Source organism: Trichomycterus rosablanca, chromosome 2 (assembly GCF_030014385.1).
Source record: "Trichomycterus rosablanca isolate fTriRos1 chromosome 2, fTriRos1.hap1, whole genome shotgun sequence".
Classification (NCBI taxonomy): Eukaryota; Metazoa; Chordata; class Actinopteri; order Siluriformes; family Trichomycteridae; genus Trichomycterus; species Trichomycterus rosablanca.
The window spans coordinates 23,195,602-23,211,360 of NC_085989.1; the positions used below are offsets into that span (position 1 = coordinate 23,195,602).

A 15,759-nucleotide genomic window follows, 5' to 3' on the forward strand; every position below is an offset into this window, starting at 1 on the left:
ACTTCTATTTTAATATACATGTACCATTTCAATGTTTTAATAAAACAGTGTACACTGAACATGTAGGACGTTATTTATTACCAGTAAGAATAAATCTGGATCCTTAAACTTACACCGCAGTACTTTTTAAAATAAAACATTTCAGTCTGTAGCTATGTAACGGTCATACACACAGTGCATACAGACATTATAAAGCAATTCTGGCCCATCAACATAATGTCAATAAGAGCAAAACAGAAAGATCTCCAGAGAAAATGCACTAATCTGAACCATACCCAAGTGCTTATGCAGCAGCTCTGCTTAAAACTAGAACACATTAAGTTTCCAAACAAGGAGCTGTTATGCATCAGTGTAACATCTGAGTGCATTTTCACAACTTTGCACATGTGAATGTGTGCAAAATTTTTTACTAAAATATGGACACTTTGCAACATTCCAGCATAAAAGTTTAAATCAGTTTATCATCTTATAATCCTTACATTCATGTTTGTAAAAATGCTGTAAAACATTGACTACATTCTTAGTTTTTTATAAGCATGGTTATTTAGCACTTGTAATAAACTGTTCGCCATAGACTCTATATAAAATCTATATTCATGAAGCTGAACTTGTTTAGGTCAGTATTTGTTCATCTTACTGTTCTACATTACTGCTACGTTCACTGTTCAGTTTTTTTTATCAATAAAACATGTGACCTGTTGGTATTTTAATGGGATGCTGGAAGCTTGTTGGTTAAATGGTTAACCGATGACTAACGATGGTGGTAATGGTGCTGGTTTGCATGATGTATGACTGTGCTGACTGCATTGTATTCAGACATTATAATACAAATGAACATAGTGATTGGGTCTGTGATTATTTTTACACCTTATGTAGTGTTTACTATTTCTGAGAAATCGTGTCTCCAGCAGGACATGGGCAGATATAGAAAATCGACAGCAAGATTTAAATGAACCAATTATTGGCCAGAAAACCAGGTAGCTTAATCAGATTACTCATCCCCCAAATAAGATTTAAGATCAATGTATGCTGTACACATGACCACTTGAGTAATCAGATTACTGCCAGAACCTGTCCTAATCAGATTATTAGTGTGCATGTAAACACACTCAGTGCCAAGTAGAAAAATGGGATTTAATCTTACCTTCGTGAGAGTTTGATGTCCAGAGCTGAGCCATTTGCAAGCCGGATGAGTTGGGGGCTCTGAAAGCAGGGTCAGAAGTCAAAGCGCTGGGCCCTACATGTGAGTTGGATGGATTTATGTAGCCGCCAAGGAAGCTAGAGGCACCAGGGAAAGCATCACCTGCAGGAGATTAAAATCATGTTCAGATCTATTCTGTCCTTGTGATAGTATTCACACAAAATCCTTTATCACTAACACGGTGCCACATGTTACATGGCTTAATGTAGAAACACACTAGCATTTTCACTAGGTTTAGGGCTTATGTATGTATGTTATGTAAAGATTGCTTTATTTATAAATTTAAGATGAACTGCATCAAATTGGACATATAATAACATTAATACATAATGATGCATTGTTAGATATCATAAAGTGCTATATAAAAAAATAAACAAATTAAAAAAAAAGTTACAAATAATCTTCAGTTGAAAGGCTTGTACCGACGGATTTTAATATGATGGCACATTAAATTGATTACACCAGAAAACATTTTCATGCACTATTGAACACCAAATGTATTAGCAATCTCAAGGCTGCAATAGGGTAATTAAAGTAACTGTAAAAGCCCCATTGCAGAAAAAGTAAAAAAAAATAAAAAAATAAAGTGATGTATTTTGGGAATACTGTATACAACTTTTTATATTACTTTTTGTTGCCGTGTGATAAGATTCCAGTGAGAACACAAACAGTGTGGACATAATTAGCCAATGGCTGCAACCTCGTCTTTTTGTCAAAGAAGAATGCCAAAAAGCATGAAGAGACCACAGGCAGAAATTGGCTTTTGCTTGTTAACAAATGCTATGAACAATAATTAACCATACTGGACGTTATGTTAACTCAATATAGCCAGCAGATGTGCAGTATCAACTTTTATAGTTTATATTTTCATTGACAATTCTGTTTACACCCCCTCCCCGTTTATAGGCTTTTAAAGCAACAAATGAAAAAAACAGCAGCTTACTCCACTGAGATATGGGAAAGCTTTTAAAAATACAAGAAAGGCATTTACACACTGGGGATGGAGGTGTCTGCGCCTTGTGATGAGAATGTTTTTTTCCCAGCTAAATGTATGTGATGGGGCAGAAGGACACAGTATATCTAGGCTCAGCAAAAATACATTCACTGCATTTTTATCAGTGAATTAAATCCCTTGGGTCCATATGTGGCTATAAGCGCTGGATCATGACGAATGAACAAGAAGCATGGTCTAAATTAATGAGGCTTTCTCCTATTTGCTGTGATGTAGCTTCTCTCTTATTCCACATAGCTCCTCGAGCGTGGGAGGAGCATTTACACTTCTTACACACACACACACACACACACACACACACACACACACACACACGGCTGCTTTTCACAATGGCCTTGTTTTTTTCCCTGCATGTGTAAACAGTCCATTAGCATGAGAAGAGGAGGAAGGACTACAAGACATCAAGAGCAACATGAAGCCTTTGTAGCAGAGGTTAGCATGTGATTAACCTGCCGTAGGAGAGGTCCTGCTCCGCTGACGAGCCCCTGGGTCACATGGGCAGAGGCTATTGCTGCCAGCAGATGTGAACCTTTAGGGCTGCATCTAAACATTAACCACGGGGTAAGATTAGGGCGCGGTGGGAGCAAAGAAGAAAAAAAAGATTCAGAGGAAATCCACTTCTGGTAGCTTGGTCGTCGCTGAACTGAGTCTGATCCACACACATGAACATAAGCATTGCCTGACATACCTGACAAAAAGCTACCACACATCAGCAGCATATTAGTTAAAGGCACAACTGGTCAACACACATGCTGGACTGGCCCAGCGTTATGATAAAAACCCAGCAGTGCATTTCTAACCCCACTTCTCCCACAAGCATGTTTTTCTTTTCTATTTTACCCACACAGGCCTAGAGGGAAAACAGCAAATCTGGACAGCATTTCGTTTTACCTGAGAGGGGGGATGAATACTCAGATAGCACAGCCATGTGCTTTAACTTAGACCAAACTGCAAATATCTACAAAATAAGGAATAGGTCCATGTTTTATACAGCAGAACACCAGGGGGACACCTCCTCCAACATACAGCTCTACAACGACTCAGGATCCATTTTAGCTTCTTGCTATTTATTTTTCTTTCACCATCACACTACAAGCCATTTTTGTCTGAATCCAAAGTGCTTCCAATTAAATACCCCATCAACAGCAGTGACCATTCCACAGTCTGAAGCAGGAGTAGTAGCACTGATCATGGAAACAAACCCGTAAAGCAGGCACTCCTGAAAACACCTTCCCAGCAAGAACAAAACCTATTTTAAGCCTGTGCTTGTAAGTCTGCTTGCTGGGATAATTTATACACATATACAGCCAAACATACCTCGCAAAGAATTTCCACTTGTGTTTGTTTCGCCTGACTTCTGAAATATTCAAAACCCATTTGCACATGTTTTGCACTTGCCCTAGAGCCAGCACACTTTTGTCTTTTTCTATCAGTCTGTCTTTGACCAGACACAGTTGTTGTCTTGGCCACATAAGAAAGAGTGAGGAGTTCAGCAGGTCACAAGCAGTTCAGCTTCTTAAACATGAGGACTTTGGGGGGAAGGGGAGGGGGGGAGGGTGTTGGAGCTACAAGAGCACTGTCAGACATGCTGAACAGGGCTCAGGAATTTCCTAATTGCTAACGTTGCTCAACTCGCCTGCAACCCACAGACCCAGTAGTAAGCTTTCGCAATCCCCCCGCCACACACCCCCCTATAATTAAAGCCAGACTCTTAAAACAATTACAAAGGAACTGTTGTAAATTAGACAAAAGAGAGACACTAATTAGAATTCAAGACCTTACACCAAAGCGTGGGGTTTGAGGGAATAAAACTCAAGCCCACTCATAGCTGATTCTACAAAAGATAACACCTGCTCCAAACAGTACTATGCAACAAAGGCTACCAATATAAAAGGCAATTATAAAATACCAAGCTAAACCACAACTACCATGGCAAATCAAACATTGATAAGAAAAATACATTAACAGTTACGTATATTGAGATACGATAAGAGAGAAAACCTCATGCTTGAGTGAGGCAGTATAAACCAGTGAATATGTATGAGAGGTGAGTGTTCATGTACCTTCAGTAAAGCTAGGGATCTACTGTAGGTTGGAAAAGTGGTAGCCTAGTAGGTAGAGCTTTGGGCTATCAATTGGAACATCGTCAGTTCAGATTCAGCCTTTGCTATGCAGCCACTGTTTGGGCCTTGAGCAAGGCCCTTAACCCTGTCTGCTCCAGGGGTGCCATACAATGACATACTGGGATATGCGGAAAAAGAATTATTATACTGTACATGTGTATATGTATATATGACAAATAAAGGCATTCATCCTTCTACAAGAAGTATTTATAATGTGGAATTACACATGAGAATATATTTTTCCTCACACTTTGAGAGTGTCTTTAAATACTTTGGGTAAGCGCAAAAGTTACTGGCAACTAGTGGACAGAAAAGGTGATGCAAAATTAAGAACATGTTCTATTATCATCTTCAGTACTTATTTAACCTAAAATAAGGATTAGGTGGGCCCAGACCAGACAGTCACAAGGTGGGAAACACCATAGACCGATGATCACTTCTAATCACCACACACATTCACATGAAAACCCCCAAGAAGCCCATGCTGACCAGAACAAATCATGTCAAACTCAGAGGCAAGCAGTGATAATCAAACCCTGTTCAGTCGAGCTCTGGGGACCCTACCTAAAATATAAGTGTAAAATATGCTTACTTAGATGTACTTCATTCATGTTTCTTTCAATGTAATGTAAGTCCCCAATACAATTTGCAGAGAAGCAGTCACATCATAATTTATATTTTACTGTAGGTATGCTGTTCTTGAGATAATATACAAACCTTGCTTCTTTTACATGAGCAAGTTTTATTTTTGTTTGTTTTGCCTATCGTTTAGCTCATTCTGCAACTGTTTGGGCAAAAGACAGCTGTCTTAATAGGAAAAAAATGCACTGGGGGTATAACTACTAGTAGTTCAGTTCTTTTTTTTTCTCCTCACTGCATAGCAATCACATTACTGGAAATTCAACATAAACTGGCAACCGTTTTTTATTACTGATTTAAAGGAGACAATTCCTTCAGCTAAGACTCTCTTGATCTTCAGACCTGAAGTAAAGAGAGCAGTGTACGATGTCTACTAGATTTACTAAATGTAAAAAAAAGAAAAAAAAAACATTTAAAGAAAAACTGAATTAGGCAGATTTAGAACATCCGTCAGGAACAATTGGGGTTCACAGGAGATTCCTAGAGAAGGTTGGAAGTAATGAATATGCACCCATGTATATATAAACTTCATGCTACAAGATAGGAAGATGCAAACTCAGTGATAATTTAATTGCCTTACTATTAATTCCTTATTCCTGTAAATTAAATAACTTTATTGCAAAGTTGTAATGATAATCTTTAATCAAAGACCTGATTTATAGAGTGAGATGACTGGCCAGACTTTTTGAGCTTATTTAGAGTGACCGTTGGGTTCTTACCTCCCAGACCTTCTTGGCTGGATGCCCAATTTGAACTGGCTGCCAACTCTGGGAAGGTTTAAGTGTGCACCATGCCTCTTACATTTTAAAACTGGGGCTACTCCTGTCCTGAAAACACTCAAAGCCTTAGATATTGTTCTGTATCCTTGCTTTCATACATGCCTTGCCACAATTTGATTGTAGAGATAACCTCCGGATAAAGGTGGCTTACTGCCGCTGCAAAAAGAAGATCACTGCATCATTGTTTGTGCCAGTGTTTCCATTCATGGGAATACACTTAGGTTTATTACACCAATGCAATAAGGATAAAAAGAGGAGATGTAAACATGTTAAACATAACCTTTCCAACACGTTGACCTGTGCATCATACATTAAGTCAATTTTCCACACCTCTCTAAGCACTGCAGGCCACAAACTGCAACTTTTGTTGCACTCTAATAACAGACAGAGCCAAAACAAACCTATAATACAACTGTAGTTCCTGCTTACCAAAGTAAGCTATGCATGCCTTAGAACAAAGGAAAACTATCACTGACCTATTTCTTAAACATAGATCACAGATCACCAGCAGGATCTTAAGATCTTTTTTAAGCTTGATGGAGTTTAAAATAAGAAAAATATTTGTAAAGTAACCTTTAAATTTATTTACAAAACCAAAAATGATTCTAATAAACAAAGGATTATTCCACAAAGCCTAGGATAGTAAAACATATAAAGCATACAATCTGCATGTTTGTCCTAACATAAAAGTCCAAAATCAGCTTCCATTTGTGGTTCAAAAATAATGGGGGTAAAATAATACGGAGGAAGCCATTTATATGTAATGTTAAGAAACGGATTTACTTTGCTTTAACCTAGAATTTATTATATTATATTTTTTTCTGACATGTGTAGCGGTACACTTGTAATGCTATTTACATGTAATTTACATAAAGACTATTTGTAAAAGCATTTAGCCTACTTGTTCATATAGTGCAGAAATACTGCACAGACAAAATAGCAATTATTACAAGGACTGCATTGCATTTATTTTGCAATCACAAATTCCCTGACACAATGGACAATTAATCAGGGTTTTTAAGCCACGTGTGTATGCCTGATCATTTGTCCCCAGTCTGAACATCCTGGATTGTGGATTTGTTCTAAAGAAGCATGTCAGCAGAGTCTGTCTACTCAAGGCTTTGCTGCTGTATTTGCCATGGTCCTGTGTTTTATGGGATGCCAAGACATGGTTATATAATGCCTGAGAGTAAGAGAGCAAGCGACAAACACACGGACAGACGGACGGTACTTACATTTTCTGCCCTGAATTGCAATTATGTGACCAAGCTTAACGACGTGTGGCATGAAAGAAGTACATACAGACTTAGATTTATGTTTTCGTCAGCTCACTCTGCTATAGAAATCAATTTTGAACCACAGCTGCACACTGTATGAGGCCCTTCTAGCAATAATAACTAGACTGAAAATGCTTTTCACCACCTTTTCATTCTCCACCCAGAACGCACGTCTAGATGAGCTAAATCTCAGTAAATAACGGCCTGTGTTCATACAGGCCTGTGCATACATGACAGCCAGGCAGCTGCGAGTTCACCTGACCCTCCCATCTGCATAATTGTCATATGATGACAAATGCAAATGCTAGCAAAGAGACCTAACAATAACAAATGATACTACTTCTTATTTTAACAGGCCTCACGAGCAGCTTACTAGAAACACTGTCACTGATGGGAGATGCATCAAGTACAGTACAAAAAACTGAAAAGCCACATCAGCCTTAAATGCTTAACCGTACCATGACCGCTAAAATAAGGTAATACCATAACACTGTTTTTTGTAAACCTTTCATACCATAACTCCTCATATTCAATACTTGATAAACTAACATCTGGCTAACTACAGTTATTTTTTGCAAGTTGCATGATAAATCACTCAATTGAAAATCATTTCACATCACCATCTAAAATTATGATAACAAACATGTTGTTGTTTGTTGCCAGCTTCTACATGTACAGAAAGGGACAAGCAAACAGCCATAAAAATGATCAAGTGCCTAAATAACAGATAAGACTTTTTCATTATGAACTGACCCAAAATAAAAATAATGCATTTAAGTAGGACTGTACACGTCCAACATTCACATTATTTGAGGATGGCATGGTCTCTAAAAACTTAAAAAGGCTAATTTATTAGCTGATAGTTGCCAGCCTGTTATGTAACAATGTTCTTTACATAAAAGTGGAATTCTCTTTAGCCAGGCCATGGCCATTTGGTTGATTAAATTCTTTTGTGATGTGTCCCAATACAAGATTTGTAAAGCTCCGGTGCCAGTTGCAAAAAAATCAGCCCCATGTCATGTAGCCTCAAGCTCAGTACTCAATATAGTGGGGATGATGTTAAGACCAAACCTTTCTTCCAAGATCAACCATTCTCACTGCCACACCTCCTTACTTCATATTATGGACTTCATTTTTAGAAGAGTTTAATATGGGGTGTAGTAACAAAAAAAATAGCAATTTAACCGTTTAACTATTTCTGCTCTTTTCAGGTCGAACCTGCGACTCTTATACTGTAGTAATAGTAATAGCTGGTCTCTCTCCTCCATTATCATTAGCCTAAGAATGACTTGTGAAACTCATTAGCCAGGTCACTGCTCATTCATGTGGAAGGCTTTTCTGGACACAGACACACATCAGACAAATGGCATTCGATTGAAAAAGTAGATTTTTATTGGTTGTCTACTCCTCTAAATGTTTCATATTTCGTGGTAGTTCTAAATCTACTAGGATAAGACAGAACTACTGGATACTGTAAATCCCTTCATTTTCCAGACTGCCTTTGCTGCATACATGCATCTACTAGTTTATGCTGCCACACTGAATTCTCCTTCTTATTGTATTTTTAACCTGTTTTGTTTAGTAAATTTGTGGGGTGAGGGGGTTCTGGTGTCACAAGATCATTACCCTTAATTACCATTTCACAGCTAAAATATGCTCTCTGCCTTCCTCTAACACTCAGTTGGTCATTAAACACTAATAGTTGAGTATTAGGACCTAAAATTACATTTGTAGTACAAACATGGATCTTTAAACTGGATTTCCAGTTGTCTTTCCAGCACTTTCATGCAATTAGCAGACACATTGTAATTAGATAGTTCAGAAAGGGCCTGTTGGTTTATCCAAGTGCTTTTTCCAAGCATTTATCTGACCATCCCCTAATTCGTAAGATGTTTTAAGATAAATTTAAATATGTTTGTACTGAAAATCCAATGAGCTAGCTAACATTTACAGAAAATTTACTCAAAATCTCCACAGACCTCTAGAAAGCTCTAGAAGAACAGTCGCTGAAAACCTACATAACCGCACATGTCTTCATTTGTTTTTAAACATGAAAGCATGCGGAAAGGCAGCTCCTGCATCAGTTCAACTCTGCACAGGGTTTGGTGGCCTAAATGTCATTATGTGTAGTCCCAGTCATTTTGCAACTCTGAACTTATGCTGCTGTAATTTATGACTTCTTTGTATTCAGTTTACGTTAGAATGAAAAGCCATCGTTTAGGAACGTCAGGTCAGGAAAATTTACACTGTTTAAACAATAAAAAGGGCAGAACATAAAGAATCTGTATATTCTTCAATGAGACGCTTTGCCTTAGTTCTTGTATGAGCCACTTTTTTCAATGAAAAAGCCTTGTCACTGAGATGTAACCAGTAGTGACCTGCAGTAAAAGCATTTCCTAGCTAGAATCTAGTGTTTTACTATTATTTAAGTGTTGACTCCCCTTTAAGAATCAAGCTAAGCACAGCCAGGTACAAATTAGCATGTGAATGGCTGACATTATTTAATTTGCATCATATTCATTTTATACAGTATTAAATAGAACATTGTGAGTGCTAGCTTATTGTTTCAAACCTCTTTATTTACCTGGGAATAATGTTTACATTTATAGGTTTAGTCAAGGCAGGATAGGCGTTAGTCCACTGCTCTTAATGGTAATTGTCTTTGGGAGATTGACTTATATGTACTTTGGGTTGCAGACATGAAACAATAAAAGCTATCAGACCTATCGTGTAGCTTAGTTTAGATACACATGTTGATGGCATTGCTAACTATCCTTTAGCACAATTTCCCAATTGGCCATTTTGATAGGGCGCAGGACATCACAACACTTAGCCAAAAAAACATTACATCTGCTGTAAAGTGGCCTTTTAAGAACTATAAATCAAGTAAAAAAATTATCTGAAACTGAACTTGTCCTTCATGTGGTCATTAGTAATTAATTATGCATCCACTGTGTCCCATCAATTCCAAAAATATGCAGATTGCTTTATACAGTACTAATTACCTTACTTTTAATAAGGCATACATTATTCCTGCTGTTCAGTTCATGTGTCTCACAGCATTTGGTCCTAAATTACTAATCGATTACTAAAAACACAAATTTACAAGATTTTACCATGAGAAACAGCAGTTGCAGGAATTATTGCTAAGCATCAATATTATCCTGAGGGTTATACTGGCTACAAGGTAAAAGTTAAACTATAATTTTACGTACAACATAAAACATGCTGGATTAATGTATATTGCGGGGCCAAACATTTAATCTGTAGCTGATTTAACGCTTCTAAAAACTATAGTTTTTAGAAATCATATCAATATAATAGTGTTATTAAGTACTAGCATTTTGTGGCTTTTTTTCATTACAGGGCTGTGTAAAAACACAGAATCCTGATCGTATTCACCTTCTGCTGACTAAAGTTCATATTGCAAGTTCAAGTGATTTTCTCTAGCAATCTATAACAGATCAAGCCAAGATACTATTCTGGAATCATGTTTTAAAAATGTAGCATTTTTCTTGCAATCTCCAACATATTGCACATTGAGCGAGTTTAACTGGGTGACGTCAAGATTAAAACTTGGAGGAGGAAAATAATTATATTCATTTGGACAGACTAAAAAAAGTAAAAGATTATGATTAATGTGTCTCTCTCAATTCTTAATAATTATAGATATGTATTCAGAAAAACAAAAGCAAGATGAGCAGAATAGTTTTAAATACCCTCTGGGATGACACCATTCACAAAATGACATTTACGTAAGCACACATTCAAGTAAGCGATTCATTTTACTTAACAAATGAAGGATGACCAATTGGTGTGTGTACACCAAAACCTAATTCAGAGGAAAATAAAGGCTACTGGAGATGCACCATCCCCCATCCGTGTTCTCTCTCACTCTCTCTACCACATGGGATAGGGTAAAGAGCCTAAAAAGTCCCTCTGTCTGTCACAATGAGAGACTCATCTTCTATCTAATACAATAGCAGGACTCATGCTGGGAGAGACAGCAGTGCTTTTAAGAGCAAAAACCGACAGGCCAGATGTTTATCACTTTCTATTTTGACTTCTTAATGAACGCAAACAAATCATTTAGTTCAGCACCTACATCCTGCACCTTATAAGAAGGTGCATTTAACCCTCAGGACATTGCTCTGGGACAAGAGCAAACACTGGACTACAGGGCTCATTTTTACAAATATCTATCCCCTTTTCCCAGTAGCAATTCTGGTTTGTTAGGAGAGTTCAAATGTTTTAGAATGAAAAGCCAGCATAATAAATTACAAAGCAAAAACAAAATGGATAGAAAAGAGCCAGGTATTAATGTGTGCTCTGGGTAGAGCACTATTCCAAACACTCCAGTGCTTTCAATAGATTTAACAACAGGCCGTCACAAAAAGCTGCAGTACAAATTCAATGCCAACAGATTCATGGGAAGTGAAGCCTTGATCCTGGCAGCCTGCTAGTCTGCCAATATGCTAGTCTGCCCTTGGGCAAGCTTGTCTCTAGTGTCAGTGAAGGTTACACAACAAACCATAATGTCACAGCCATGGCCTCAAAAGAATCAAAAGAATAAATAGATAATACACTACTTTGGTAAACATAACATTCTGAATATAGCCAGAAATAGTCTGGGCAAGGGAAGGCAAACAGAGATTTGGAGGGAGTGTGCAGGACTCAATAAGAGAATAGAAAGGAAAGAAGCAAGGTGTCATCCATCAGCACTATCTGCAGGCCAAACTCCCAGATCCTCAAATAGAAACCAGATCCTAAATCACCACCAACACTGTGTTAAATATTTCTGAAGCATTCTTAGTTGCAATGTTCTTACTACACATATGCATAACACATTTACCTAATGATTCCCTACATTAACCACTCATGTTTGAGTGGTGGCTGCTTTTGTTTAATGCTTTCTTCATATATGTGTGAAATATGATAGCAAGTCCCACTCCTTGACATGAAACTTAAAGACTTGTTTTTGTACATGGTGCTGTCTCAACACAAGAGTACTTGAAGCCAAACCCAGACCACTCATTTTTAGAAGGGACTAAATATTCGCTAGTAATTTACTTAACAGTTGAGTAGGCCTATCCGTGTCAGTGTGCTGTCTCTCTAAATGCCAAAAAACATGTTAAATTGGTGTTGAATGAACATGGCTCTAAAGCATCCTCATCATACAAAGCTTTTCAGGGCTTATTATTGAACTAGCTGTATGTAAACCCACCAGCTACTCAGTCTCAAAGTATGTACTTATGCACATGCCTCCTAAGAAATGCAGGGCACTTAAGGCTCCATATGAAAACTGATCAATTGCCAACTCCCAGAGGCACTTTATTGTAAAAGCATATTTAGATAAGATTTACACTCTGCACTGCAATATTTTTGCTTGTAGAAGCTTTCATGAACACCTGGTAAATTAATGTGCTTTGTTGCACTTTCATGTGCTCCAAAACACATTTATTAAGCACATATCTCCCAACAGTCATTAATTTTAGCAAGGCTAAATATAAAAATAATGAAAAGAACTAGGAAAATGGTTAAAACAATTATCATCAGTTATGTATGCAAACTAAACAGCTAAACCAAAAAGTCCTAAATAAAAGTCATGTCAATAAAATAAATCTTTAAATAAAACACAAATCAGACAGTAGACCCAGCTACACCGAAAACAACATCAGAGAACTCACATACAACCTCAGTATTTTTACTTTCTCTTCAAATCACTGGCCTACAATCACTGAGTGTTACTTTCAAACTACCATTATTAAGCACATTTCTACTAAAGCTGCACCACTGCAGCTGAGCCTGAAACTAGAGATGCATGAGTACTGATACTAGTATCGGGTATTTGCCCGATACCGCGCTCATTAACTTGTACTCGTACCGCAAACGAGGCTCCGATACTAAACATCCGATACCGTGTGCCTAGTGCACGTTGCTGCGTTATGCCTAGTTCACACTACACGATTTTTGCCCTGATTTTCGCTCGGCGACTGGTCGGCGCTAGATTTGCCGGCCCGGGAGCAACTCGGCGTTCGTTCGGCGATCAAAACTCGGCTCTCCATCGCTAAGTGTGAACTATCCAACAACAAGTTTTCTAGCACGTCAGATATCTGATCTCAGCTGTGCGACTGGGAATGAGTGACATGTCGAACAGCCAATGAGAACGCAGGATACGGTGTGAGGGGAAACACAGGAGAGGAGTGTAAACAGGTGGGACAGGGGGATAATCTAGTTTATATCAGAATACACCGGCACACACACGTTTTACAGTATTTCTGACCTGATCGTTCTCTACAAAACATAACAACAAAACACCAACATTGCAAAAATATTTATTAACCTCCAACTCACTACAGAACAATCCATGCTATTCGTGTTGCCAAATCCACTCAGATTCCTTTATTTTTCCTCCTTGATTTCATCACGTCAGCACACAAACACTTTGATCACTCGCTACTTGTTGACGTGCATTTTTGGACGTGGTATCAATAAACTTCTCGTCACTTCTCACGTGTGTTTTTGTTTAAAAAAAAACGGTATTCTAAATAGGTATTGGTATCGGTATCGGTATCGGCAAGTACAAAAATACATGTACTTGTACTCGTACTCGGTTGGGAAAAAATGGTATCGATGCATCCCTACCTGAAACACACATCTTTTCCGAAATGAACAAAAAGAAAACACTGAACTCTATGAAGCAGGATAAACACTTCAGCCCTGAACAAACAAAAATCTCAGCAACTGTGTGAATAGCAGCCAGGCATGGAAAACAAAAGTAGGAAACAGCAGCAAGTCATTTTCATGAGCTGTTCAACAAAACTAGTTACACAGTAGCACGAGCAGATGCATGAACATTTGCATGAGCATATTATTTGAGATGGTTATTTGAGAAGCTACAACATGCCAGCTTATGCATTCTGCTCTACTAGGTAATGCAGAGCTCAGGGATGTGAGGTTGTAGGTTGTTTGTCACAAACTAAAATCATAAAAGCCATGATGTATAAAAACTCTGCAATTACCACAATTTACATTTGCCTCATGCTCAACTTAAATCTCTTTCAGAACTCTATTTTAAATGAAAAAAATCATTAATCTAAATGTTGCTGATTACAGTTCAAAAAAGTGAGCCTAGTATGTTACCTACAGGCTGAATAAGCTGTCTTGGCAATAAAAGGTACAGCCATCCACCCCCTTTCAAATGGTAATGAATCACTAAAACATGTTAATAGACTATACAGAGAAACTTTTGTATCTAAAGAAGAGAAAAACACAGGCAACTGAGTACACGCAATATAAAATGCAAGAAAGTTCAACTTCATCTAAAAGTTGAGAAAGTTACCTGTCCCTCAACTATTTTAGCACACAACTTGGCTTTAATCCAACTCCAAACATAAGGTTTTTTTCTGCCCTACACAGCAGGGCTTTGAAAGGCTGCTTTTACAGCTTCTCTAAATTTCTAATTACAAAGTGCCATTTCAACATTTCCCCCAGTTTTAGGTAATAACAGTCAAGTGCTCCCTCTCTTCCTAAATACTACAGATTTACCCATGTTTATCAAACAGTCATAAAACGCATGGAAAATAACAGATTGGTGCTTTCCAATGTGTCAGAGATATTACATATTTAATAATATAATCATGGGTTTGTTCCTGAAGAAAGAACATGACAGAATAAATCTGCTTCTCTTTTGGATAGCTATAAGTGAAAAAAAATTCTTGCAGTTCTAAAAAATGAGTCATTAAGCAAACATATAAAGCATTTTGTTGTAAAGCAAGTACAGAGACCATTATATATATTTAAGTTAATTTATGTATTATTTAAATTAGAAGGGCTCTTTTATTAAACTATAAGTTAGAAAATGGAACTTTAAACTGCCCTTTCATGGACAGCTACAAAAACAACTGAACAATTGTGCAAATGTTTGTTTAAGGAAAGCTAAATACAGGATAAGCATACAGTACTAAGATAACATGTCAGAACAGCTACATGTAGTTACATTTTCAACAGTACACACCCATCAAGTCAAAGCACAGAAGCAGCAAATAATACAAGTTAGTCTCACTCTCACACATGTCCTGTACATTATCCTTCATCTATTTTAAAATAACTAAATCTAGCAAAAGCTGGAATAGATCTAAGATAATAATACATATCTTAATTCTTTAACTAATAAAATACCAAGTTAAATTCACCAGCATGCCAGTTTCCTAAGATTACCTCACTTTTACAAAAGACAATCAATGGTATTGAACACAACTTGGTGCAGTCCTAGATAGCACCTGTCAATATTAGGTTTAGTCAATTAGGGTCTGTCAACTATAAACACTCAGTTAAAGCCTCTGTCGTCTACCCGCACTACAGTTTTGTATTAAAACCACAATCTGCATACAGTTGTATAAGTAAGAATGTGCATATCTAATGAATAAATACAAAAATGCATTCAATTCATTCTGCCTGAAAACAGAAACAATACCAACCTTATCACCAAAGTACACTTCACAGCAGGCAAATACTCAATTCAAAAATAGTAAAATGATAACATGCATAATGATCAGACAGAACATAAAACTCTCTACAGCTCCTGGCAAAACACAAAATGAGGATTATCCTATTTTTAAGCCAAGACTTCAGATTCAGTCGACAGTCTTTTTTTTTTTCCTGGCCCATTTTAACTAACTGGCCCATATTCACTAGGATTTAATTCAAGTTTGTAGACACTTTTAAA

General features: G+C 37.4%; 1 protein-coding gene across 4 annotated transcripts in view; it reads right to left on the reverse strand.

Annotated features, from left to right (window-relative positions):
- tnrc18 (trinucleotide repeat containing 18) overlaps window positions 1–15,759 on the reverse strand; it is an 81,168-nt gene that overhangs the window by 61,312 nt on the left and 4,097 nt on the right. For all 4 annotated transcript variants that reach the window (XM_063012775.1, XM_063012766.1, XM_063012759.1 and 1 more), the window contains exon 3: window positions 1,145–1,303. In XM_063012775.1, the coding sequence (XP_062868845.1) occupies window positions 1,145–1,303 (159 nt within the window). The remainder of the gene's footprint in view (window positions 1–1,144; window positions 1,304–15,759) is intronic.